The 27,831-nt window shown below is 41.9% G+C and overlaps 2 protein-coding genes across 5 annotated transcripts in view; one reads left to right on the top strand and one right to left on the bottom strand.

Annotated features, from left to right (window-relative positions):
• Positions 1-460: 460 nt before the first annotated feature.
• LOC135490734 (uncharacterized) lies at positions 461-8,326 on the top strand. Its single transcript, XM_064776150.1, has 14 exons — positions 461-716; positions 1,012-1,173; positions 1,806-2,081; positions 2,510-2,727; positions 3,016-3,081; positions 3,598-3,831; positions 4,211-4,351; positions 4,699-4,794; positions 4,967-5,206; positions 5,630-5,873; positions 6,274-6,702; positions 7,098-7,269; positions 7,648-7,828; positions 8,171-8,326. Exons 1-14 carry the CDS (start codon positions 617-619, stop codon positions 8,252-8,254), a joined length of 2,643 nt encoding a protein of 880 aa, XP_064632220.1. The 5' UTR covers positions 461-616; the 3' UTR covers positions 8,255-8,326.
• Positions 8,327-8,404: 78 nt separating this feature from the next.
• The window catches only part of LOC135490733 (uncharacterized), a 146,719-nt gene continuing 127,292 nt past the window's right edge, over positions 8,405-27,831 (bottom strand). For 3 of the 4 annotated variants that reach the window (XM_064776146.1, XM_064776147.1, XM_064776148.1), the window contains 14 exons: positions 26,843-27,127; positions 25,757-26,449; positions 22,925-23,032; positions 21,902-22,098; positions 21,422-21,562; positions 20,862-20,956; positions 20,189-20,357; positions 19,750-19,983; positions 18,301-18,337; positions 17,813-17,913; positions 17,134-17,258; positions 16,078-16,346; positions 15,134-15,200; positions 8,405-14,649 (listed from right to left, as the gene is read on the bottom strand). In XM_064776146.1, coding sequence (XP_064632216.1) covers positions 13,902-14,649; positions 15,134-15,200; positions 16,078-16,346; positions 17,134-17,258; positions 17,813-17,913; positions 18,301-18,337; positions 19,750-19,983; positions 20,189-20,357; positions 20,862-20,956; positions 21,422-21,562; positions 21,902-22,098; positions 22,925-23,032; positions 25,757-26,449; positions 26,843-27,127 — 3,269 coding nt within the window. In that variant the 3' untranslated portion in view covers positions 8,405-13,901. The remainder of the gene's footprint in view (positions 14,650-15,133; positions 15,201-16,077; positions 16,347-17,133; positions 17,259-17,812; positions 17,914-18,300; positions 18,338-19,749; positions 19,984-20,188; positions 20,358-20,861; positions 20,957-21,421; positions 21,563-21,901; positions 22,099-22,924; positions 23,033-25,756; positions 26,450-26,842; positions 27,128-27,831) is intronic. The other variant, XM_064776149.1, reaches the window with a different exon arrangement.

Below are 27,831 nucleotides of genomic sequence, written 5' to 3'. Positions count from 1 at the left end.
CGAGGGCCTCATCTGATAACGTATCGGGGGCAATAGTGATTAAAACTGTTATATACCTTTTTCACACCCAACATGATAATGAAGGTAGGCCACTAATTCATATTGTAAACAACATGTAAATAATTAATTCATGCAACATTAGATGCACCTGGGCGGATTGGCCGATAGAATTTCACTATGGTTTGATTTACGAAGAGGGGATTTCTGGCCGGTTTGATAAAGGGATGTCAGGCCTCTGCTGACCCAGCCGTAACCCGCCATCGAATTCAACAGATGAGATAAACTCCTGAGGCAGCCCATTCGTCATCCTACTTTACTTCCTCCAAGGAAGAAGGGACGAGACGACCGAACTACTGCGTCCGGAGTGTAAAGAGGAGACCGACCCCGAACAGATGGTTCATTACCTAAGCAGGCGGCGAAACGATTTTATACGTGACCTTGCTTAAAATAATGGCGATTTGTTTCGGCTCTGAGCAAAATGAGGTCGTTGCAGCCTGCACCGACTGTTGGCATGTGTTAACAGTTCCCTGAGAACAATTCCAAAATAATCGGATATACATGTATTACCGAAAAAGGGAAATGGGGGTATAACTTCTATCTCAGATCAACGGCCTAAATGCGGGATTTCTCCGGAGGCATGCTCTTCCTGATAATTGTAATGACAATCATCATCAATCCGTCGGAGCAGAAGAACATTGGGTGTCCTTTCAGGATTGGTGAGTAACATGTAAAACTGCCAATAAAATTTGTTTTTGCGGTGTAACAGTTTTGAATGTCCCCCTGGAAAAGTGCCCTAACCTATTGTATGGAGATGGATTACGGTTTGTTCAACAGAGAACCATGACCTGTAATACATCAAAGATTGAAAGCTTATAATACATTCCTTGTCCTCGGACTCTCTTCTGTGGACACATTTTCTTACCACACCTGCACTTGGGACGTAGGCCTACATACTAGTCCCTCTTTCGCGAGACAATATTAATTCGAATGTCTTGTTCGATATTCATGCAGGACTTCTTCACGATAACGACACGAGATGGGTTGATGCAATTTCCAAAACGGACCCATTCAAAGATGTTATTGGGAGGAAGCTCTGTTCACAGCCTATCACTGTTGATGTAGAAGTGCTTGCCGTTCCGGCACAGCCATTAGAGCTGTTCAGCAACAGAACAGGTAGGTCTTTTTACGACTGAGATGAATGGAAGCTAGCATGACGAAACATTGTTGTGCTACTCATGGGATCTGAAGTCGTTTAGTTGTACGGTGAGTAACCTGTCTGATAATATAGACTATGTACCAATCGAACGAGTTGCGAGGTCAAACCAATATTGTAACCAAAAGCGATTTTCCATACAGGTGTACACCGGAATATTTCATATTTATAATTTATTGCTTATTCATGCTTTCAGTGATGGGCTAAATAAAAATGCGAGTTTCATGAAGTTATGATCCGCTTTTCATGGTAACATCACAGTCGGTTTATGGATGAACTTGCTATTCGTGAAACATATGGAATTTGTAATGAAATAAGGAAAATAAATCCTATTATGTAAAAACGTATAGTGTCTTTCAATTCAACGTTGCCTTGAAATTCGCATGATATTTTTAAAATGTACTACGGCATTGTCTATAACTGCATCTCTATTTTCCAGAGCCAGCAGTAAATACGAACAGCCCTCTGAATATCACCCCCGTTTCATGTCAACCGGCGCATGAGTTAGGTGGTGCCTGAAGCCTTTTAAGTAACCAGAGTATTTGCGAAACCCTGCACAAGAGTAATACGTGTTTTCATTTTCCAATTCCAGCAGTTGACATATTAAAGAATAGGGACATCCTGATTGGCCCATACTTTGATGAGGTAGCCACATTTGCTGGAAGTAACCATATCCTATATTATGTCACCAGGCCACTTGATATGCAATATCTCCCCAGAAAACTGCAGAAGCCAAATAGTGATTACGTCATAGAGATATGGCCAACATGGTCACACATAGTTAAGGTAGTGAAGGACTATTATAGGTACCTTTCCATCCAGAAAGTTGGCATCATTTCATTGGACACTCAGCTCAACACAATACAGGGTAAGAACATGTCTTTAGACAACTTTGGGTATCAGAACTAGTTTTCATGAAATTGTGGCATCGTCGAGGTGGGTCAGTCTTTACTAATCATCACAGTGAAGCTCCCTACATCCAGACAATTTTGCACTTTCCTCATTAATCTATTATACAGTGAGGGAACGAGTTTGTGCGAAGGACCCTGGAATGCTCTGCAAAAAACATCGAATATTGTGACGATTAGTGAGTTTGAGGTCTTGATCTTTGCCCGGGAGCCTTTGTCAGTCGATCGCATAGCATTTCCAGTCAACGTCAACTTGCTACATTGCGGGCAATATTTTTGTAGCAAGTCGTATGAAGTTTTCTCAGTGCAATTAACCTGGGTATTCATCTCGGATCATCATCATCACCTCGGAAGATGAGACCTACCGACTGTCTTATTGTCGTTTCAGTTGGCCAGGCCATACTCGACCAGCTGTTGTCACTCAATGTTTTCAACGAGACTCAAATTATCACATATACATACAGAGCCGATACCAAGGACGAGATTTACAGAAAAAAGGAGGTTGATCAAATTATTAGTGATATCTTGTACAATGATATAAAAAATATCATATTCGTCTCCGAGGGATTTACAATTGGTATTGATTACTTGACACCCCTCCAAGTGGTAAGTCAGTACCTTCATTCATAGCCGCAGGAAACGAAGACCTGAATTCGAGGTTCGGCAAGTCACCGCATTAAAGCTGCATTCACCTTTATTTGAACTAACCTATAAGATATGTACATATAGATCTATTAATCAGTGGTAACTGAATAGAATAACCACAAAAAGGCCAGCGTGCTATCTCTCTCGGTTTTCTAAATATCCCGCATCACATCTGTTTCCTCGAAAAGACCATTACCGAAAACGCCAACTGACGCACGGTTTTATCCAATTTATTTTATTGCGTTGCAGTTTTTTGACGAAGACCGTCAGAGACATATAGATCACAATGGCTTTGAATTCCTTATATTCAACCCGGTAAGAATTATTAGTGACTAATAAGAGTTTACACCGTACACCAATGGCGACATTTTCTGTTGGCGATACAGGCACCTATTTTGTCTGCCACCAACACGTCACAACTACCACCTTGAGCTTCAGTGCCTTTTACTAGGGCCTTCCGGAGCATGCAACTGAGACACTGGTATGCGAGAATGATCATCTATAGGCCTAGACCAGCGCAGCTGCAAAGATTTTGTGGCGAACTTGTCCACGACCACCAAACTCGATACGGCCTTCTTGAAATAGGCATATTCTGACGACAAACTGCAGGCCTATGTCCATCATGAGGAAATCAGACGACAAACTCAGGATGCACTATGCCAATGGGAACATTACCTCTGGTTTTAACATAAGTGAAATATAATTTGCGATTCATTTTGATTGCATGCGACGTATACCTGCAGCGTTTTGGTCACACGGGTAAGAACGTCGCTCAGAGAGACAAAGCGCCGGAACTTCGGCAAGTTTTGACTGTTGAGAACTTTTTTTCAGACTTTTCGATCATTATTCCAAAATCTCACGATGTTGTCAAAAGCTGGGAACGGTGATGCAAACCTGGCTTACCTGGATATGTGTTTCTTTCGACCAGATCAGGGTCCGTTTGATCCGTACACAGTCGACAATGCTGCAGTTAGAGATATCAAGATGATACTTAACCACACAACTGAGCTCCTTCGAACGTATTCTTTGCCAACAACTGAGATATTGGCTTCCATGATGAAAGATGTGAGTTCATTATGGCTACACTGAGCCAGATTCGCTATCAGAGTTTCTATTTTTTTACTAGTTTCTTGGTTTCCCAATACTTAGCTCGCTCGCCGCGGTTCTGCAAATTATGTGCATGCATTCAGAGTAATATAGCGATGGTTACCAATGACGAGGCTTGGGGAATGCATTCCAGTGCATTCGCATCCAATCATGTTGACCAATCTGACACACTCCATCATGCTTCACCGGTGCAGTCTTTCGAATTGACCCCATAAGAAGAGAGTATCCACATATTTGACTTAGTGATTATATAAGACCAATATCAGAAAACAGTAAAGGGGAAGCTGATCGTATCAAGACCTCAAGATTCTGACACCACAATGTAAACATATTTCAGCTTACTCTTCCCTGGAGCCCATCGGAAACCACAATTTGCAATGGCACAAGCTTCAACGGAAATGGCCAACGTTCATCCTGCTTTGTACAGCTCTGGTATAGCTCTATCGGAGACACATCAAAAGGCGATAACTCGAATTATGTGAGTTTTGAAAATGTTGCACTTCCTAACCATGTGGAATGTCATAAAACGCGTATGAGAGCTCTTATGTTGGTGGAGCTGCTGGGTGATATGAATAAAGACTAGCAAATGCTTTTATCTAAATCTGCATGTACATTTACACTAGGCCTTCCTGTACAAAACCGGAGTAAAAGCATTTGCTAGTCTTTATTCATATCACCCATTGTCTGCGGGCGAATTTCGGCTTTGCAATGAACTGTCTATGGAAGCGGCATTGTATCAGGGAAGTCTGTCCAAATCGGAAAAAAGCATCAGTGAGCATTATACATGTACACGTTATCTTTCACGAGCATTTATTTTTTTACCAGCGGGGTTTTTGGTCGCCAGGTTCCCAGTCATTCCAGCCGGCCAGACGAGGAGCTTCGGATAGCAGCTATCCACCGTTAACTGTATTAGCTCTGCCGGTAAGCAAGCTTCTCTTCTCGGGAAAGGTCGTTTTATACTTCGACACTTACACTTTTTCTGACATGGTCACGATTTGATACACAATAAATTTGTTTAATTTCGGTTTTATAGTTTGACAGTCAGAATGTGGACAATAGGTCCGATTTCTAATCACCCAGAATTTCTTTCCAGTCCCGAGCTTACTTCACCCTCCGATACGGCTCCGACCTCTACACTGGGAACGATAAATATGAAGGGTTCTTCGTGGATGTCTTCAACGATATGTGGAGAACGGCCATTGAGAAGCTCTCACGGTCGTCCAATGTCTCAAACACCAAGTTTGAATTCAAATACATGCCGGGCATGCTGTACGGTAAGAGACAGGAGAATGGGAGTTGGACTGGCATGTTTGGAATTCTGCAGTCTTCGAATGTAAGTTAGGGAGGGTAGTTTCTGTATTTCCTAGTGTACTTTCCAATCTATCTACATTTGTATTAAAGGCACATTTTCACAAGGCACATTCACAAGTAAAGATGGAATCATTCCGTCTGGACAGCTATTCCCGAAAGGAGAAATTGCTGAGATTTCCGGTTGCATGGTGCTATCAGATACAAGATTGCGTTGTGAAATGATGCCGCGTGCAGTAAGCTAATCACAAGGTGTTATTTTGGGGACACTTCGAGTAAGCGGGCGTTCGGCAGAAGAGGTGAATATGAAGATTATTTTGGTATATTGACTGACTCAAGTTAAACTAGGGTTCTTATTGTTTGATTGATACACAAAGGCCTGGTAAAAGAGTCCAAAAGACAATCGACTTTTCTTCGTTCTCAACAAGACGTTCATTTCCTATTTCAGGACCCTAATCTTCTCATGGGCGTGGGTGGTATCTTCAAGACTGCCGCAAGATCGATGTACTTCGATTTCCTCCCCCCAGTCTCTCTTACTCAAATATCATTCATCCTCAGTAAAGAAGTCAAAGGCCATAACGAATACTTCAGATTTCTCCGGCCGTATGATGACATGGTTTGGATTGCTCTGACCTGTGTGACCGTCCTCGCTGGTTGTTTAGTGTTCGGTCTTGAGCGCTGGAACCCTCTCCGTAAGACCATTCCTCCTTGCACTTTACATCTGATCTATTGCCTGTCCATGACCTATCAACGCACACTCTTCGTTTCGTGTCGTGACGCTAGATAGGAATAGAAACGAGACGAAGGCGCGGCAATTTGAAACGAGGACAAAGATGGCCTGTGGAGGGGAAAGGGCGACCGACAACATATTAAAAGAAAACATGATTAGACTGACATGCCCACATCATAAAAGTAACGTGATTAAACAAACTATGTCTTCTCTATTCTGATAATTGATATCTAATATAATCTTCCGTAGTGACTGACTACTGTATGTCTTCACATACAAATCATACTTTGGGTAGAAAAGACTAAGAAAGTTCTGCAATATATTGCTGCACGATATATTATTCTATAGTCTTATTTCTTTAGGCGATGATATTGGCAGGGAGATGCTCAGCCCAGGGGAAAGTCTCTGGACCTCGCTTCTAACAATCACTCAAGGTGGAGCCGAGGCTGTCTTCACCATCCAGCCAATGAGGATCTTCTCCGTCTTCTATTGGTTCTTTGCTGTCATCGTATTAGCCTGCTACACAGGTAACTTGGCAAGCTTCCTCCTGGAGCCGAGTTTCGACCGGGCAGATCTGACCTTTGATGATATACTGAATAAGGATGACATAAAAGTTGGCATCATGGACTCTGGGGCTACTGGGAGCTTCTTCAGGGACTCGAGTGCCTTGGACAGGAGGTTACTTTACGAAAAGGCAACAAAAGAGTCAAATAAGACGTTAGCAATGAAGAAGGTGATCTCGGAGAACTACGTATTTTTGCAGAATAGAGTCAGGTTACTGTTTAATGCTGGTAGGTCGACTTCTAAATGCAACATAACAAAACTGCATTCGTTCTTCAGCTTTGTGTGTGACCTCTGGGCTTAATAACAGTTTCCATGGTCCTGATGGCTTGTAAACGTTTGAAAACCGGCTGCGAATTCCGAACAGAAATCGCTTCAAACCCGCCGATATTTGAGCATCTCTCAGCCTCTGCGGTATGGTGACATACACCATCCTCAATATCAACTTTCTTTATTATTGGAAAATATCGTATCATCGTTATCGATGTGATGTCCAAACATCACTTCCAACGTGCCTCAACCATTTTACCGACAGCAAAATACTGCAGTTAGAATTACACTCAGCCCACGTGTAAACGTGAGCATGCTAAAGACGAGTTTATGCCATATCTTATTTCTTCCAAAGCTGCAGACCCAGGCTGTGCTATGACCGTGTCCCACGCGAGGGCTGGTCAATTTGGAGCTGCCTGGCCATTGGCATGGAATGCAAAGGCGAAGCACGCAGAACTGGTCAAGGCTCTTTCTGAAGCCCTGCTGAACATGCGACTGACGGGAAGGCTCCATGATTTGGAGAAAAGGTTTGTTAGTACCACATAATATGCCGTAAATACCGCTAACACTTGAAATAATTGGCTCATTTCTGGTGTACGCGTCGGTGAACTCTGTATATACATGTGTATAATTGTTTTTAGTAATTGGCTCGTGTATGCTTCTGCGATGCCGAATATACCAGATTTGATTGGACGATACAAACTGAAGTCTGCTTTACAGAATCCCTGAATGTTGTCTAACGATAACCACTGTCCAGTCATGTGAAATGGCAGTATCGCATGCGCGTGCGTAGTGCGTGGGTGCTGCGTGCGTGTGCGTGATGCGTGTACGTCCCGGTGTACGTGTGCGCGCATCCTCATCTCATTATACATGTATCTTATTAGATTTACGTCTTATATTTGAAGATGGATGGACACAAAGGGTAAATGCTCCTTACACAGCCATAAAAATGCGGACACACAGCAGCTTGAAATCTTGCATTTTAGCGGGCTTTTCATGCTTGTTGGGGCTGCTCTTGTCCTTGCCTTCGTTTGGCTCGGGCTGACCAAACTCTATGATCGGATACACAAGGAACAGATAGGGAAGGTGAGGCCAGTAAAACTCATTCAATAATGCACCTGGTTGCTCGTCAATGGATTGCCTTTCTCGTACATCCTGAAAAATTCAGGAGAACTCAGATGCTCAATCAGTGCTCAACCTGAGGATTTCCGACCGGTACCCATTCCTACAGCTGGCTGGAGTAAGGCATGTAATGCAAGGAAACCTGCCTAGAGTCTCACCTCGATGGTGGTAATCGAACCAGGGATCACACGACCCCTAGTCAGAGACCCAAGTCACCACACCACCGCGACACTTAGACAACATATTCAAATGTCCAGTATACCAAATCTTCTATGATAATGATAGCTACCAATCCTCTTTTTTCAGAAGAATAACCGTTTTCATCAGAACGAGAAAAACGAAGAGGACAACCCAGGGTTTTGTGACTCGCTTGGAATAACTTACCTCTGATGACCTGCTCTGCATCCCGAGTTTCAGGAACGGGAACCCCAGTTATCCTAGGGGTGGTCACCTCCAAAATTTCATCCACTGAACAACCGAGAATGACATTAGGAAAATCAGACAAATGCACTCGATAAAAGGACTAGGTCGGACCATTGATTCATAGAATACTTGATTTATTTTAATAATTCTACTTGGCGTCTGCGTGTACTACGACTCAGTACTATCTACAAACCAGACGAGAATTCGCATGGAGTTATCTCAACATCGTACATACTATACACGTTTAGTTACAAAAAGAGCGACATTTTCTCTCTCTGATCATCACGAGCAAAGGTATTTTAGTGAAGCTAGTTATTTGAGAGATGCTTACTAACGGAAGAGAAAAAACAATACCGGTGTGAATGAAGTGATATTCTCAGGAATGGAAGTCCCAGGACAATATATTTTTATGTGCAATGATTTGGAACTCGGACCAAAACCTTTGCAGTAGAAGCCTTTTGGTACTGAAATATATCCCAGGACTGTCATTTTCTTCACAGCGAGTATATATTCTGGCGTAACACCCCCCCCCCCCCCAAAAGTGTCCTTACCTATTTGAGGTGACGGATTCTGGTAATGTTTTATCGAGAACCCTTGACATTCAATACCTTAGAGATTAAAAGCACATAAAATCATCCTTTTTCCCATGGACATTTTATCCTCTAGGACAAGTAAAACTGTAACACGGGAAACAAATACTTTCCTAACCCTGTTACATAACGCCCAACAATCTTCTGCCCCCTGCGTCGGAGTATGAATTCAGCTTTAGGGTTGCTGAGAGATTCCCTCTCTGTGCAAACTAAACACGACCACGAGGACCATATCAATAAGTTAGCGAAAACAAGCAATCATTATAATAAAGATCACAAAATTAGAACCTATTAAATCTAGGATTCAGAGATAATGCAAAACGAACAGTGATTTTCCGATGCACCTATCAACACATTTTGTATATGTCAGCACTGAAAAAAATTCTGGCGATTTCTTGGTCCACTCGTTATCGTAAAGGCGAAACCTCCAATGGAAATCATAAAAACAGTAGTACTATTGGAAAGACTTGATCCATATTAAACCACTCAGTTTGATAGATAACCCAGGGGTTGTTGCTAGCTTTTGATGGATAGCTATTACATTCAAAATGTTGAAAACATCGGTTAGTGCTGATTACCCTACTTTCCGACAAGAAAATATGGATCAGACATTTTGTGAAGCTACCCTGATTTTTTGTTTGGCAAGCAGAAGAGGCTCGAGTATATCAGTTTAGTCGGTTTTAAATAGGTACACGAATTTCCTGCCTAGAATTGAGCGTCTCTTCAGTTACAATGTATTTGCAATATATATGGTACTTATGGTACTTCTGATGTCATAAAAATAAAGGACGCACAGAATATCAGACAGTCTGCCATACATTGTCCTCTGTACTTCCAACTATGTACATGACATGACACAGTTTTGCTGCACATTCATCTCAATGTACATCTACCATGCAGTGATCAGTGACACAGTCTTTCTACTAGTTCCGGCAGGGAGGGTTTTTTTGCAGGTAGGTTCGTACCATTGTGTACATTGACAGCGAAATTTATTATTAAAATAATTAAGTAAATGAAAAAAAGGAACAAAAACAAAAAGTGCATAATTTTTTGGGTCCTTCCGAGATTCGAACTCGCACCATTTGTCAATGTGCATCGCTGATCTTGTTTACTGACTAACAACACGTGCGTTTCTTACTTGATGACGTCAGGCGAAGTTACTGAGCTCTGATTGGCTGTCAATGTACACGATGGTACGAACCTACCTGTAAAAAAAGCCTCGCGTTCCGGCGGGACAATCGTGAACAGACCATAAACCCCCACATCTTGAACTTTAGTCATTATAATCGTCTTCATCTCAACCGACACATACATTGTACTTTAAGAGCAAGCTGGCAAAGACGTTTGGTGTCCTAGTAAAGATTTTGGCAGAAAGTAATGGTTCATGACGAGCTGGTTGGAAGCGATTTACGAGAGAAACTGCATGCATAGCCTACATTGTGAGAGTTCTGCTCTGAAAAATATCTTTATTCCAATAACGGATATCGCCGTGACATGTGTACGCCGTTTAATTTTACTTGTTTCAATAATTACAATACCTTCATGACGGAAATTTCCAACATTCGACCATTGATCGGAACAGATGGGTCAACAGTTGACGATTTAGCTGTGGTGGCAGATGAAACCAAATATATACATTCAACATTACATGTAGGCAGGATAGAGAATAGTATAAAATCAAGATAGAGACGGAGGTCTATTGGCATGAGTTACCTATGTAAATCTAGTGAGCGTCGGCGATGCAAGTTTGGTCGACAATAGCAAAATAACCGTAAGGAAAACCGGAAGCTATATTATTACGGACATGTAACAACATCCTGTCAAGGATGTTAGGCCCGAATCGCGAAGGATGGTTCGAATCCATGCATGGAGATCAAGGTGGACGCTCATGTGGTGGCATATTGCGCCCCCTTTAGTCAACTTAACAATACAATAGGAAGCCGAGGGGATTCGCTCCACGAGCGGGTTTCAAGAGGAGAAATGCTCACCGTTTTAACTTTGGATAAGAAATGTACCAAGTATAATTACAAAAGTCAAACAGCCCAGATTGGTCAAATCAATTACCTGTACGACACATTATGTGTGGTCCTTAGATGTACTCATGATATAAAGGTCATGACAATCTGAATGTGATGTACATTTGTTCTTTTAGAGCATATGCCTATTCTATTATCTGGTAAAAAAGATGCTGAGCCGAAATAACCCAAATATTGTCTCTGGCAATTATCAGCATATTAGAGCATTTACTAGCGAGTTTGAGCGATTGAAATCACAGGAAAGAATGGAGCGACAGGTATTTACCAGACGAGTGGCAAATTTCGCAATGATAGAGCACCGCCCGGTCGCTGGCGCGCAAACTAACACGATAGTTCACTAACAAGCGCATTACAAAATCTATCCTGAAGCGGAATTCATTAATAGGCCGATTACCTATCACGAGAAACACGGTAAAATGGAGTGGAAGAGGTCATTGCCTGGTGAATTTCTTAAGAATGTTTATGTTCAGGCTCGACATTTAAGACAGGTTCCGATTTATTTGGAAAGACGACGAAAAAAGGTGGCAGGTAAAAGTATGTGAACGACTGGCTTATTGCTTTCTCCAGGTAAGAAGAATAGTGTCATGATCGCATTCTGCTACGAACAAAGTGTGCCCAAACGTGGGTGTTCAGCGTACCATTTTCGCTAAACGTGAGTATAAACACGTCAAAACTCAAAGGGACAATATAGGCAGCAGCTAGGCAGGCAAGATATAAAGTTACACGAAGTCGCCAATTGGGGTCTCTCACACCTCACAGTACGTCGAAATGATTCATGCTTGTACGTGGAATATATTTAGTGCTGAATCTGACATGACCCAGGGCCCTTACTGTGTATATCAGTCACCTGAAGATGGCTAAATTAGCCCCTCTGCTCCTGCCTCCCTCTTTAAGTGACCTAAAAATAGTATTCTGCTACCGTTTTCGCAGATGGTTAAAAGCATGTTGAAACCTTTAGTGACTCAGTGGCAGCATACTTATGTAGCATGCGTTGTGTAAAATATCCTTGTACATATTTCGCTGCACAGAAGCAAATACATCAAAAGCTTTTTCATTTTCATACCAAATAAACCATTCAACACAGCATCACGATTAACAGGTTGTATACTTTGCATCTCGCTTCATCACCTCTGTATTAAAATGGTATTAACACAGAAAATATTGAAATTTAAGTTGTATGTACATTATACACAGGTGATATACAAAGACAAGACCGCATGTTGACGATTATAGGGCACCCAAATGAGCGCAGCAAGCGGAATTAGCTTCGACCTCACAACGCCTTAATTCTTCTGTTAATGTCACAATCATTAGCCTACCAAGAATCTCGATCTATCTCCTATATGAAATAATGGTGCAACTGCAATGCGGGCTCAATCAAACTTGAATAACTATAAAAATGGTGTAATCATAAAAGATACATAAATGATACCCAGGTGTCAATATATTCATCGTTTATCATCCGAGGTTAGAAAGGTTCACAACGATAACCCCCACGAATGTTACTTAGCAAGAGACTGATCTGGCGAAAGGAGACAAAACTCACTCCTGAGGTATTTAACATCATAGCATCTCGCAATTAAATGAAAGCAATTTTGATGTAAGCTGATACGAATGTCTTGAAACTATGTTATGGCCAGGAAGAAATTCAGGATATGGTGGTTTAAGTGTGTGACCCGTTTGTCCCGCCAGCTATTTTATTCGTACGCGATTTTGAACATGCATAACCATATTGTTAATAATGATACTAGTATTACACAGGCAAAAGTTTCCATCCACGGATAGTTGATGCTGATTAATGTTGATTAATCATGAACGTTCCATCCATGGATAGTCGATGGAGAATCTCCATCAACTATCCACTGATGGCCCATGGACGTTCCATCCATGAGAGCCATCCATGGATAGCTGATGGAGAATCATGAACGTTCCATCCATGGGCCTTCTTTGACGGAACGTCCATGGGCCGTCAACTATCCGTGGACAGTCACTTTTGCCTGTGTACCTTTGCCGGTGTTCAAGCAGACAGAAGGGATGACCGCGTATGTAATCACCCGTCACCCCATCCATTTGCCAGATTAGCTGCAAATGTGACTAGCGAAATTAGTTATGGATGAGCATGACCATAAGATAGGTTATTATTTCAAAATCCGCGCCCCAAAGAGCGCCGTTCGATAACAAAATGGAACTTTGTCTTTATTCACATGACTACGTTATTCGTCTGACTACACGCTTTTGCAACAACTTCCGTTTAGTACAAGTGAGAAAGAACAACGTGACCATTTACTATCACTGGCACTATAATCCTTCTAATACAGAATGAAAGAATGGAAGAAGTACCATTATCATGAATGCGGAGGGATAGACGAATTACGAGGTGGGAACTATTTCGTCCGGCTATTATGTTGATCATGCTAGTTACGTTTGTCTTCCGCACTCACAGAATACTAACAATGATATATGAAGAATATTGTACGAATAGATACCAGTCACAGTCGATATGATTGTTGAACTTTAGACTAGGTAGAATACAATAAGTGTTTTAAACTATGACTTCTAGAAGAAGAAGACTTTCAGCAGTAAGTTGCATTATCTGCTCCTAACTTACGATACTATAAAAATAATTAATCTACACCATGCATACACACATTAGACACGATATGTAGCCAAAAGTCACGGTTATGTACAGCGTCACATTTAGAGAACTATGTACAAAAATCACAATATGTTTTGATAGATTTTTTAACGATGGCACTTCATATGTAATACAGTTAGTGGTTCCATATCTTGTTCTAACCCCACTGGTAGAAAATTGGAAGTATGTATTTTATCAGCTGAATAGACATTCATGTCGCGATGTCACGAGTCAAGTCGCCTGGAGTAAAGATCCCCAGAAATGTCGAAGACCAGAAAATGTGTTTAAGTTAACTGGATTCCATTTTCGTTTGTTCTAACTATCTTTTTACCAGACGACCTCATTTACAGGCGCTATAGATAAGTGACCCTATCTCGGCAGGTGCCCTCCGATTTCCCCACCACATGCTGGTGATTGTTCAGATATATCTCATCCTTGCTATTCAGGCCATCTTCTCGGCCCATGTATTTAGTTTCATCACACAGAGGGTTCGTAGTCACTACCACATTAGTAGGCTTTTTTCCATTTACAGAGTTGTGATTTCTATGTTTATTCTTTTCAGTTTTCGAACCCCTCCAGACATTCCATATACTCGTGTTCGACAATGCACTACTGCTTGTTGACATCTTTTTACAAGATCCCGACGATGATTTACCATCTGTTTGTAGATCGTGACGTGACGCGGAGGAATCCGTCACCGACCGTGTCACGCCCTTGGTCTGTTTTATTGTTCCTTCCTTGAGTAGTTGCAGCCATGCTGCCTTGGCTTCTGGATGCATCAGACAACGTACAAGAAATATAAAGAATCCTTGCAATGAGTTCGTAATACAGAAAACGTACTGAAACACAGTTTTAGCCTTGCCGAATGCGAACATGCCAAACACCCACGTGATCCCCAGCAATATCATGACAGTGACGGCGCCCCGTAATTGTAGCTTTGTGACTTGTTTGGCATCCATTCCGACCCGGCCGTGCATCTTTGGTTTCATGATGACACGAGCTACCATGATGAAGACGATGGAGTTGATGATGAGGATGAGGCAGCACGGAGAGAGGAAGGTGATGTAATAAAGATACGGGTTACGGTCGGAGATCATACACCTGAAACAAAAAAAACACACAACTTGTTAAAGATATGGGCCTAGGCCTTCAAATGATAGGCCTAGACCTTTCATACACAATAGGTTATCATTTAAGTGATTAATACATTTCAATATTGATAAAATAGGCTATCTCTGTTTTGGTCCATAATCTGACTGCAGGCAGCCAGGTTTCAAACCTTCATCGATTTCTTAAAAAAAGAACCTTCTACAAAATCAATCACTTTGGCACAAGGCCTCTAAAAGGTTTCGGACTGTGACAACTCCAGTCAGTAGGATTACATCGCTGTGAAGTTATCCATACGCAACTAAGTCAAGAAACTCAGTGGACTAAGGCAAGGGACTTGGTACGTATGTTCTTGGCATCTAGGCCGCATTTCGGAACCTTCTTATCTAGGCCGCATTTCGGAACCTTCTTTACTGTATCGGAGAAGGAGTAACCATGGTATGCGAAGATGCCATAGATGTCACCATGTCCGACTTACATCGCCTCCGTCATATAGTTGCTATAGTCTACTGCTACTGCTATGCCTACTACGACCACGGGTAAGCCTGGAAGAGAAACGAATGATGATAAATAGGAATTTCTTTCATTGCCGAAGCCTCAGTTATTGGTAGAGCATTCTTTAATTCTTTTGTTAAAAGTATGGATTAAATTTACTTTTAAGTTCAAAAACGTATTGAATTAACCGAAAAGAAGTGGAGAAATATGAAATTCCATACAAATACAAAATTCGTTCAGAGTGCACCTCTGGCCGTTCCTCTCTTGTTCAAATGATGTGATACTCCGCTGCCTCGCATGTTGGATTATTCATTTTAGCATAAACCAAGGTCATACAACACAAAACATCAAACATCAGCATGCGGCATTTTGAACTACAACGTGAAGGGAATAGCTTACTGCATCTGAAATGCATATGCATGGGCGATAGTGAATATTCACTGCTATCGCAAAAAAGCGAGAGAGGTTCAAAGCAGACGTTGAAGACACGTGCAAAGACGGCAAAAGTTATCAAAAGTAATCTAGCAGACATGTCCTTCGGTCGACGAAGTGCAGCTCCTCTAAAAGCGAGAGAAGGAGGACTATGAACTAAGCGTAGAGGAAGTGTCACCAGCTCAGCGATGAAACTGGTAAAACCAACAACATGTCAGCTGGTGATTGGCATGCAGATGTAAATACGCGCTAGCAGTTGCATCATGAGGAGAAGTTTTGACGACTTCTGGCAAATTATGTAAGAGGCAACAAGGTCTTCTTATGCAGAGCAAAACAAGTAAGTTACATGCACCCATTTGGGTCCAGGGGGACGCATCTAACCTAGTCCAATGCACAAGAGATTGGGGGAGGGGGCAAGGCACACGATATACTGTACACGACAAACACAACCAAGGTTACGTGACACCATGCAAAAAGATGATTCAGGGATCTTACCCCAAGCAGCTAAGCACCGTTTCACGATAAAATTCGCTTCGTATGACTTGAAAACAGTGACCAACATTTGGTACATGTTGACTGCTTCAACGCACATCCACATCATAGTCGTCAAGAGGAAGTAATGGAGTAGAACAGAGAATATGATGCAGATAGGGTTGTAGACGAGGGTGGCCTTGTGAGCGGCCAACAGGAAGCAGATGTTGAGCAGCAACATGGCCACGCAGAGGTTAATCAGAATCTTGCCACTCTTGTCACACCAGAGACATCTAACGGAAGAGAAAGAGAGATTAAAGAATAAGATGCTTTTATTCAAAGTATTTTATTAATAGTGGCTGGTTCCTCCTCATCACAAAGCCTCAACAACTATTGGCTAAATGGACTCAATGGACAAAAACAGTCTGTTGCAGAATTCGGCCCCTTTGTCGGTGTAGACGCTATTTAGTCGATTGAAGGCTCCTGTACAATGCATTTATTACGTGTAATAGGATATTTTTGAAACAGACCCACCCAAACCGGCTAGATAGCGTCTAGGATGGAGCCACTGCACACAATGGCAAATCTTTCGCGGGCAAAGATTAGTAACTGTTGTTGCAATTTTGAGAAAGCTATAAATTAGATAAAAGATGTGTACGATGGAATAAAATTTTGATGTATATGATAATGTTATGGCACATTGTTGCTGGATTCTTTATTGCAAGAGTTCGAATGCAGTGTACTTGAGAAAACAGCAGTGTTCGAATTGAGAGAAAGCGTGCTTGTTGTGTGGAATCGAAAAAGACGTATTGTAAAAATATCGTGATGACTATATCAACATGCATCAGCTCTATGGCTTGTAAGGCACCGAGAGATGGTAATTTACCTACTGGTACATGCCTACCTGACCGACCAGTTACAACCCGAGTAAAAAAAAGGGTGAAAGGGTATCCGGTATATCCGAATATCGATAGATGGGTTCTACTTAATTTGCGACAATCGTTACAAGACTGAAGAGTTCTACTTCACCTTCACGTCTTAGAACCCCAGATATTTCAATTTGTGCGAACGAGCACTTACTTAAATAGGCAGTAAGTCAGCAGAGTTAATACAAGGCCGAGCAGTGACACTCCGCATCCGATGTAAGTGATATAGGTCATTGCGACCAGATGAACCTCTTCTATCGTAGCCCAAGGGCTGGGATCCTGGAAACATAAAGAAATTCCTTGAGCAGAAAGTACCATTATTGGAGACATTGGATGAAAGGATCATGGCACATACGAGTGCATGAAGGCGATGCCATTTTCCCTTTTGAGAAACTGGCTTAACCAAAATGAAACTAATGGAAAGTACATTACGACAGCCAAGCCATTAACTTAATGCTTCACACTGGCTTATTGGGCATGCCAACCTTTATTGCATTTGCATTTAGACCTTAAGAGGCCTCGTGGTTGTCAAATATATGTTGTAAACTCAATTTTCACAACAACGATACCTGACCACCCTCTTGCAAGAGTATTTTTTCAATTCCTTTGCTGGCTCTACCGGTGATAATCTTCCCGTTTAACACTAGGTAATTCTGGTAAGTGAAAACACCACCTGACTAATTAAAGCCCAAGAGGACCAGAAGTAACATATCATAGAATTAAATGTGTTAGTGGTGAAAGGTATCGACAGGCATAGTGACAGACCAATGTCTGACTTCGGCAGACCAAGCCTGGGAGACCAAGACTCCATAAATGCAAGTGCAATTAGTTACCAGCAGCACAGCAAAGCTCGTCATGTGGTTAGCAGAACACGTTGTGTAGTTAGGGTTGGTCATATTATCTCCTTTTATCCCGCTGCTTGACCAACGCTTCTCTGAAACGTGAAAAGAAACACATTGGTTCAATTCAAAAACAAAACATTTTGGATGAAATTAGCGTAGTGAGCTCATAACTTTGATGTAGAAACGATGGCCTTAACATATTGACGGAAGATACGTCGCGATCGTAGGAACGCCGCAGGATATCGGTTTTAAAGAAATCAGAGTGACTCAGGTGATCAATGTTTGCCTCACCACATGGATGGGCCCAGCTGGATGGGTACACAGTGAAGCAATCGGGTTCCAGAAAGACCTTATAGCACTTGAAGTACAATGAATTTCCGAAGTTGGCTAACAAGTGTCTCAATGAGACTTAACATGGAGCATGATTTAGCCCTTTCAAGAAAGACGTGGGTGAAACAGAATTTGATAAATCCACTCACCGTACTTATCCCAGTAGACACAAGTTGTATTTGGCGCCTAAAAAAAGAAGCAATCAATTTGGTATCGTATTCTCCTCTGTAAACGTAAGTATTCAATCCCCTTAAGTGTAGGCGGCCATGCCCTAGAACTCCATCCATCATTCCAGATTGATAGCAAACTCCAACCAGCTACAGTCTCGCACTTAGTATTAATACAAATCCCATTGGGGTCAGCTCACGAGACCTCAGCAATTTGTCAGATGAACCTGGTATGATATTAGTTTAAATGATCATCCTGTTGCGAACTTTTCACTGAAGTTTCCTGAGAGGACCACTATGATATAGAAATTTATGACCATAAATCACTTAGTTGATAGTACCAACCTACACCAAATATTTAACCGAGAAAGTTATTCATATCACTTTCATTTCTTTGATTAAAAGCTTTGCCATAGAATATATTGGGTTCAATTCGCCCAGCTGGGCTGCTGTTATTCTCAACCCCTTTGCAAATCTCTAGATCTAAGTCATTTGTTCGAGGATCAACGATTTGATAAAGTGCCCTTCTATTTCATGATCTCACGACCACAGTAGTCATAGAAATTCATATCCTCTATGAAGATTGCTTTTGGAAATAGGACCAAGGGAAGATGCAGAGAATCATCTCTCCAATTTTCTTCAAATCTGCCGCAGACAGTGACTGGTTTAGGTGGTGGCACCAGAGTAGATTCTGTCTGCTATCCCCACTGATTCATTTCAAAATGTCTAAGGAATCATTGATTCTAAAGACTTATTCCGAAGTAAGATTCAAGGAATTGATTTAAAGGCGTTAGTTGCATGACTGGTTATAATATCATAAGTCCCTTACGGTCATCCATCTAGTCACGGTAATCTGGCTATCAGTAAATACTGTAACCTGGGTATGCCTTGGAACCTAAGATGAACCAAATCAATTCTCCTAAAGGGGCAGGGATTCAACTCTTGACAAATGTACCAGTACTTGTCTTTTAGAAGATAAACTGGGATCAAGTATGATGAATGGGGCGCATCCAAAACAATTACACAAACAGCATACCAGAGACAAGTGTACTCTTTTGGCGCACTTGTAGCAAGCTGCGTTTTTTATGGATCAAACATAAACTGTGGTTGCTTTCTGACTACTATCATTCAGCAAAGGATGACGTTCAAGTGGATTATAAATTTACTTGGCTATAAGTTACTTAGTTGTCATAACTTTATTTCCTACTGTGGATGCATTTCGATGAGTTGAATGATGCTTGTTGAGGCAAACGTTTCTGACAATTTCTTTCTTACTAATCACCAACGTTCATTCATATCTAGCAGTCAGGTTAAAGAGCGTTTACTTTACTGGGCTTAACTGAGGCGATAAAGCGAATGCAACTGATACATGCAAAGTTGGTGGCGATACTTTTTTTAACCACCCCAGGCCCAGATTGTATGATTACTTACACCTCGGGTGCTGAGTATGTACTTGACAGGAGTCTTGAGTTTGAATATTTTCTTCCCCTTGACGGACGCCATGAACACCTTCTGCTTGTCCAAAAACATGTCGGTGAACTCTCCGAGGTTCTTTTTCTTCTTCTCTACGTAAAGCTTGCTGTTTGCAAAGGATGCAAGCTGGACACGTCGCTTGTCATTTGGGTCGCCACCACCGGCGGTGAGGATCTCTGCTGGGAGGAGAATCTGTTGCGAGAAAAGAATGAATACTAAATAAACAACCTCCAAACAAGCTCACATCTTCAGCCCAGTTCTGAATACTAAAATATCATACCACCGGATGAACATTCATTGTCTACCACTAACCAGTACAGCTGCCCAAGTGACTGGCATAAGTTTGGATGAAATTCTTGCCGAGGACCTCTCAAATCAAGACATTTCTTCAACTGACCTTTTCAACTGGGTCATCTCCAACTGGTTTGAACTCTATGAATAACTTGATGAAGGCTTTGGGTGCAACATCGATTGCTCGGAGTTTGAGATTCGACGAGGACACTGTGAGGTCTGGTTCTTTGTCTAAGTTGACATTTTTGAGGTAATTGTCGACAACCTTGATCAACCTAGAAAAGACGAAATGCAAATTTTTACAAACTATAGTCTGACCCTCTACGACTCGGTACACGTTTCCAGTAACAAACCTCTTCGAGGACTTCATCCAATTACGTGCACATCTTGGGGTGGGGGGGGGGGGGGGGGGGTGGTAAATTTTGGCATCACCATACACTTAGCCAATTGAGATGGAGGGAGATGGCCACTAAAATTGTATTAGTTCTTTCTCAAAGGCAATATAGGATACAACAAGTAGGCTTTGAGTTATTACGGTAAGGTTTGAGGATATAAAAACCATCATCAGAAGGCCCTCAAAGAGCTAACTAACTGAAAAGCATCTTTCGATTCCGAGTAATAATTCTAGATGTAAAAGGTAAGGAAAACAAAGACGCGGAGGCTTCCTCGAGCATGTACCTTTAAGAGTAAACTAAGCTTTAAGATCTTCTTTTGAGTAAGTTAATTCGTACTTTGAAAGCGAACTATGTTTTAAAAGCTCGTTCAGCTAAAATCCATACCTTGAAGGAACTTCCGACTTGATTTCACTCTCTTGTATGACTGAAGTATTGGCCAAAAGGACATTACTGATCACGTCCACCATGGACTTCGCAATCTGAAAAGGTCACAAGAAAAAATTTCTCAAGTTGCCGGCCGTAACAAATGTATCGCACACCAAAATAATTCTTAATCGTCTTACTTCTGGCATATATAATAACAAAGACTCCTGGAAGAGCCAAAAGGCATAGATAGTTGCAAAACAAGGCTGCGGGGAATTCACGAAAAGCATACTTGAAGTACCATTGCTGCTTGTCAGAAACAACTAGATGAAACTGACACAACTTTCTTTTTGTCGGAAGAGAAGAAGACTCTGAACAACGCGTTTCTTTCAACAAGCATAGACTCTTTAAACTCGGGATGGAACTTTGTTGACGAACTCAAGTTACCAGCTTTTACTTCAAGGTAGTGACAGGAAAAAATTGACCAGGCATGGTTCCCCATCTGGCCCAAAGGCTTGGAGTTTTGCAAAGGTAAACTGAGTGTATAACTGTGTCGTTTCTTTCAGGGAGATACCCCTTACCTCTTTGTCGCTGTATGTGAATGGTAGAATTCTCTCAATACCAGTGGTGATCTTCAGGATATCATCTGGGAGGAGGTTGGCCGGGTCAGACGACATACTCCTCATGTCTTTGACCAGGTTTGCAGCCTTGGCGCTGCCACTCTGTAGAAACGGAATCGGTGAAAATGGATACTTTACTAATAAACTGGTTGGTGGAGAAGGTTGATGGGCTACTGCGGCAAAAAAAGGAAATTGCAGGAAAGGTTGGTCGACTGCTTGTTAAAGAAGACAATCATTGGGAAAGGTTGAACGTCTACTTTTTGAAGAAGAAGCCAAATGGGCTTCTCTATAAACAAATGATAAGGAAGTCAATGGTTAGGAAAGGTGGACGGGTTCCTTGGTGATTGAACGTCTGCCAAGGCAAGTTTTATAGCTCAGGGCATTATTACCGACTGAGGGATATTAAACAAAGTCAAAATTTGAGAAACGTTTTTGTCTTACCTGCCGACAAGCATGCGTCTGTTGTTCGTCCCAAACTGCTTCCCCATCGGGGGCGAGCTTGCAATGCCTGTAAGCCTTGCCGTGGTTACCCTGCTTTGGACCATACGGACACAGCGCACTGGCCGTTTGGGAGTGCGACATTGCTGGCCAGTCGATCAGCCCTGCCTTATCTACCGTACGATGAGCTATGCATTCTTCTGGGGAAAGAAACAGTTAAGAGAAATCACATATCTAAACGGAAAACTGCGTTGTGTATTTTGTTTTGGCCGTGTTTCCCTTCCGCCTCGCCACCAGCGAGTATGCCCAGGGGGACAGGTGTAAACAATCTGCCCAAGAATCAGCTTGTGTTACCTTACCAACGTTCTAAATCAGCTCTAGCCAGCTCTACCGCTTGATTCTCTGGCAGAAAGTTCACACCACCCCTGAAGAAATAACCAACGCAGTTTCTTTCAAAGAATGCAACACATAGGTAGGAAGCTAACAACATGTTTACTGCGACACGTGAATTACAGCTAAAGCTTGGAGCACTGAGACAATTATCTCTGTGTGCTCCTAGCTTGAGATTGATGGGATGACTGGTGAAGAGAAGGAAGGAAAACTAAAGGAAACGATCATGACAATGGTTTTGATTTGACTTTTAATTGGAAAACGAAATAAATAATTGGAATGAACATTTAAGACATGACATGTTGAGGGTATCATCACTTATACCAAGAATTCATAAAGACTATTCTTGCTTGTTCAAGATAACTCATTGTCTTGGAGAATCAGTACTTGTGATCTCCACGACCGAGTTACTTGAAAGTGAACTTATAACGGACACGATAATCCAAACAAGTCATTGTTACATCTACGTGCTGATACAGAGAAAGGGAATACATAGGGGTGCAAAGGGTTATTATTTGGGAAAACTGGAAAATGGCACTGGGGAATTAAGAACCAACTGTAACAATACCAACGGAATTTTACGTGTCTTGAGTTAAAAGATGTGGAAATGGTAAGCTGACTGAGTCAGTCACTTACTTGGCGTCTGGCACCGACTTCCTTCATACCCCGGGGCACATATACAGTAGTAGGGGTCGCCGTTGAGAACCCTATAGCCACCTTTCTTTCGACGCCTACACTTTGAACCTGAAATCAGAGTATCACAGTTTATTTGGCACTCATTCTATCCTGAAAACTCCTAGGAAGCTTGCATTGCTGTTATGTAGTGAATCGCATTTCCGAGCGCCCCGTGATCCGTATACGCGGTGACTCAAGTTTACCATCGCCCCTTCTTTGAAACAATGTTGTACATTTCCGTTGCAGCAAAAAAATGATGATTCCTTTTTGAAAAGAGTTCGTTTTACAAAACGAATCTATTCTGAATAAACAATATCCGTAACCAAAGAAACCAACTCGATATGAATGAATCTCAAGATAACTAAGTTGGGATTGAGGCTTAAGAAACCTCGTTATCGTTGTTTCTTTTCGAAATTTGCAGAATGCTAGCATAATTACGCGATAGTGTTGCCATAAAGAAGCAATATGATGCCGCCAAACTGCGAAATAAATAATACAAAACTGCATAATATTCTGGCGTGTTGCGAATGTCTAATCAGACCAACTTTTGTTGCCCCAGAGGCGCATTAATGCGGCACTTACAAGATTAAATCCTGCATGCGAACTCTGAGCAAAAATGTGAAGGCTGCACCGAAATGATGTCTCAGAAATCAAACGTGGAGAAATTAGTTTGGGAAATGAGGCTTCCTCTTCTTTTTCTTCTTCAGTAAAATGAGACTAATTTGTATCTCAACCAAAAGTGGATGGATTTTTTCCTATTAATTCCCACGCTTTGGACATAAAGTGACCATGGGATGTACCGGGGAGGCTATTACGCACAGCAAAACTGAGTGACTCAAGACGATTACATCAGAAGCAAGTCTAATTGATAGAATAATAGATAGGCAGTGAACAACACGTGCGAAAAATAGAGCTCATCACACTTGGTATTAAGTACAGCAAACATTGGAAATTGAGAACCGCGATTTTGTTTAAAAGATTGCAAACATGTAAAACAAACAACACCAACTTCGATTAGTTTTTGACTGTTACGGGTGCGCTGATGCCATAAAAAGTCATCACAGGAACCTGAGATGTTGCATTCGACTTCAACTAGAAAGGAAAACAACGTCATTGAATATGTAAATAACTGACATATGTTTAGGATTGAAAGAATGTTTCTGACGCTTTCTCCTGCCAGGAAAACCCAAAGGAAGTAATAAGGTCCGTGAGCTGAGGTACTATACGGTTGACGAACAGGGAACAGGTCGATCCGTTGTCCTTTTCAAGAAGGGATGTTTCCAGAATCACCGTTATTTCAGAATAGCCCTGAAATCGCATCTGACAACATCTGCTTGAATGGTCCAAGTGAACTGCAGCTTCACTCCACCAGAAGATACCGCCCTAGCCAATGGGATTAATTCCAATAAAACTTAGACGAGACGAAACCCAGATGCCTGGCAAGACTGATAGCTAGTCACTGAACAGCGCGGTCGCCAGTACGATACCACTGAAGCCATCCCTGCAGCCCAGCTCCCTCACACCAATTACCTACCCCCGGGTCAGGATTGATACAATGAAATTAGTTCGGCTATCTGCAATATGGCGCATTAGGCAGCTATAATATGACAAGACTAGCAGGATATGGAGTGACTAAATTGGCTAGGATGAGGTAGTCAGGTGATCAGGTGCCGGGAATTGAGACATGCCGGGGACATGCCAGGATCTATCAGTGATCCTTTGTCAGGGACCAGTGGAATTATCCAATGAGATATCGGCGCACCTGCTATCTGGCGGAAAGGAAGATAGCATATCTTAAAGATTTTTCCCTCAAAGGAAGTAGTCATCTTATTCTTCTAAGATATTTCAGACCTGGGGTTTAGAGAATTACAACGCTTATTTCATTGACATGTTCTATCAATAAATCCTTTGATAGAGACATGTCGTATCACCCAAGGAAAGTAACTGCACCTGCAATCTGAAGAATAGGAAAACGGCACGACTTCACAGGAATACCATGCGAAATTCACTGATCCCTATTTCTTGTTTGCCTGACACTCTGACTTTGATGTGATGAAGCATCGTGATTTGAAGCGACAATTCTCCTCAGTGCAACAGATCGGAGCTAGTAGGTGGACTTTCTCTTGAGTACAAAGGAAAGTCAATAAACAGGACTTCATACAGATCGGATACTTGGCGCTTAAATTTAAAACGACTTTGGAGTTTCCTTGTTTCCTTTGGGGTAAATTAGCACAAGGTTGTGACTAATGAAAAGATGGCATTTTTTAACGGATGGCCTTCTTTCCTCCGTGTCAAACTCCTTCTTCAAAAAGATACAGTCCCTCGTCTTGGCAAGAAAAAGAAGACGTCACATTATCTACATACGGAACACCGGATGCCATATTGCAATCTGCTTTGACCAGTGATATTGCTGTCCTCGACACAAGGAATTCAGTAGTCCATTGCCAGCAGAGTGGAAGCAAATGGTAATATTGTCATGTCATAGATACCACATGCGCTCTGCCAAGTGAAATTGACGCTGTCTCTTCTGCTTCCATGACTGTTCTGTTTAGAACTGGGCGACGAAACTATGGACAACATTTTGGCAGAAACCTTTTCAGGAATAGCGTCTTTAAAGGAAGCCTAATGTGATTATGGTCAGATCGAATGTCAAGAAAAGCAAGCTGGTAGAATCTTGGACTTGTTACCGACACTTCTACCCATTGTCTTTTCAAAAGCTAATCATAACACCAAAGTAATCGACATGTTACACTACTGACACGATATATGCTGCAATGAGAAAAAGAATCTTACCTGTACATTTTGTTCTATTTTTCCCAAAGGGTTTATCGTGGATGGTCTTCATTGCAGGCCTTTCTTCCCTCGAAATGATTTCTACGTTCGTACAGGTACCGCCATGCTGACACGGGTCCAGCGCACATGGGTCGAAGTATTCACAATGTTCTCCATAGTACCCTAAGTTACAATCACATCTGTATCGGTCCCCATCCAAGGGTCTACAGGTCCCGTTCAGACAGGGTGGATACTTGCAGGGGTGGTCGTGCTGGCATACCGAACCATAGTACCCATGAGCACATTTGCAAGTATAATTCTCCGTTGACGTGTTCACGCACGTTGCACCATTCTCACAGGTATGGAAGTGGCATGGATTCAAAAACTGACACTTTTCTCCATAATAACCGGGCTTGCACTTACAAACGAAGCCATTACTGGAAGTATTCCTACATGTACCGTGCTCACAGGGCTCAAGCAGACAAGGGTTCTGATACGAGCAATTCCTCCCGAAGAAGGAGAAAGCACATTCACACTGATAATCAGACGTCCCCAACAACGTACATGTTGCGTTATGTCTACAAGGACTTATACTACAGAAGTCGAAATGTTCACAGTTGAACCCATAATATCCTGGGTGACACGTACATATATATCCTGGGTGCTTTTCTGTGAGTTCACATGCTCCATTTTGACAGGGACTATACATACATCCTGAAAAAGGAAAGTCTCTGTTTATTCATTGAAATCCAAGGACATTCAAGCAGATGGAGTGCAGGTGTTAGAACAGTGAATATATACACAAGTCAGTTTCTTTTTAGATGGTTTAAGTAAGCCTGTTATCAATCTCACCAAAAATATATAAGCTCGCCTTATATATTTTTGCTCTCACGATATCTTAACGCGTTAGTGACATTAGTTAACGTATACGTTGTTATTTTCAATTTGATGCAGCTATTTAGTATTGATTATTCCATTTCTATTGTTATCTTCTATTACTTTGGTTGTAACAGTATATAATGTCTTGTTCTACGTTTATGAACCTTGGTCATTGCTTCATTCTTGCATTTGGTCACTTGAAGCAATGATCTTCCAGCAAAAGCTCACCTTTTATGCTAGTTTTAAATGCTAGTACACCGCTGGGTGGACTGGCCTCTGCTTGGCTCATGCCAATCACTCTGACGTAATACTGTTTCCAAGCAATCAGGCCTGTTAGATTATAGCACGTGATACTGTCGTCACTGTCGGTTACGGTTACGTTAGATTTGTATCCCTCGTAACCGTAGCGCCAGAACTCCACGACGTATCTCCACACCATGCCGGAGCCGGGACGGGACCAACATACATAGGCTGAGGTCAAGGTGTTGTTGTGAAGCATAGGAATGCCTGGGACTGTAATGAAACGAAGACCTTGGTTAGTTTGTTGGTAAACTGCTGTCGTTACGATAGCAAGAAGAAAAAGAAAAGGACTGCGGAGGAATCACAGACGTTAGTTAGTTAAACGAACAAGAACAGTGTGGGGATTCGGACAGTGTCAGCAGGGCACTGTCCATCAAATCTGGCAGGTCCGTGCCAGAAGCCGCTCACTATCATCTGACTTGATACGACCCACTCCCAACATCGACAGCTTCATAATCATATGAATAGACAGAGTTACAAGCTAAGACTTCGACAAAAACATATTTGTTTGTGATGGCAAAGACGGATGCAATGTCGACTATAAGACGACTTAGATAACTTTCCAACTCTGAACGCACAATATATTCTTTTCATTGATCCACTGTAAATTACCACGAACCCCAAAGAAGGATTTAAACTCTCATAAAACATCGCCAGCGGCAATTCCTCATACAAGCACCAGTTGAGATCAACGCTATAAAGCTCGGCCTGCGGCCATGTTCTTACTTATACCGATGCTCAACATTAGATCACGTAACCGCACTCAGAATGCAATATCACACGTCCCCCAAGAGTAAACCATCAAGTAGCTTTATTAATTACTGTCACTTTTCGTATTATTTTCAATTTCCATTACTAAAAGCACGTTATGGCCCGGGGCGATGTGATATGACGCGGTCTTACAACCACGCCGAAGA

The sequence above is a fragment of the Lineus longissimus genome, chromosome 7, assembly GCF_910592395.1.
Source record: "Lineus longissimus chromosome 7, tnLinLong1.2, whole genome shotgun sequence".
Classification (NCBI taxonomy): Eukaryota; Metazoa; Nemertea; class Pilidiophora; order Heteronemertea; family Lineidae; genus Lineus; species Lineus longissimus.
This window is presented reverse-complemented; position numbering and strand designations above follow the sequence as displayed.

Excerpts from the sequence above, each read along its gene's own strand:
- LOC135490734 (XM_064776150.1), top strand. The coding sequence starts at position 617 with ATGCGGGATTTCTCCGGAGGCATGCTCTTCCTGATAATTGTAATGACA. Across the intron at positions 717-1,011 it reads TGGGTGTCCTTTCAGGATTG|GACTTCTTCACGATAACGAC; the intron begins GTGAGTAACATG and ends ATATTCATGCAG. Across the intron at positions 4,795-4,966 it reads TAACTGTATTAGCTCTGCCG|TCCCGAGCTTACTTCACCCT; the intron begins GTAAGCAAGCTT and ends ATTTCTTTCCAG.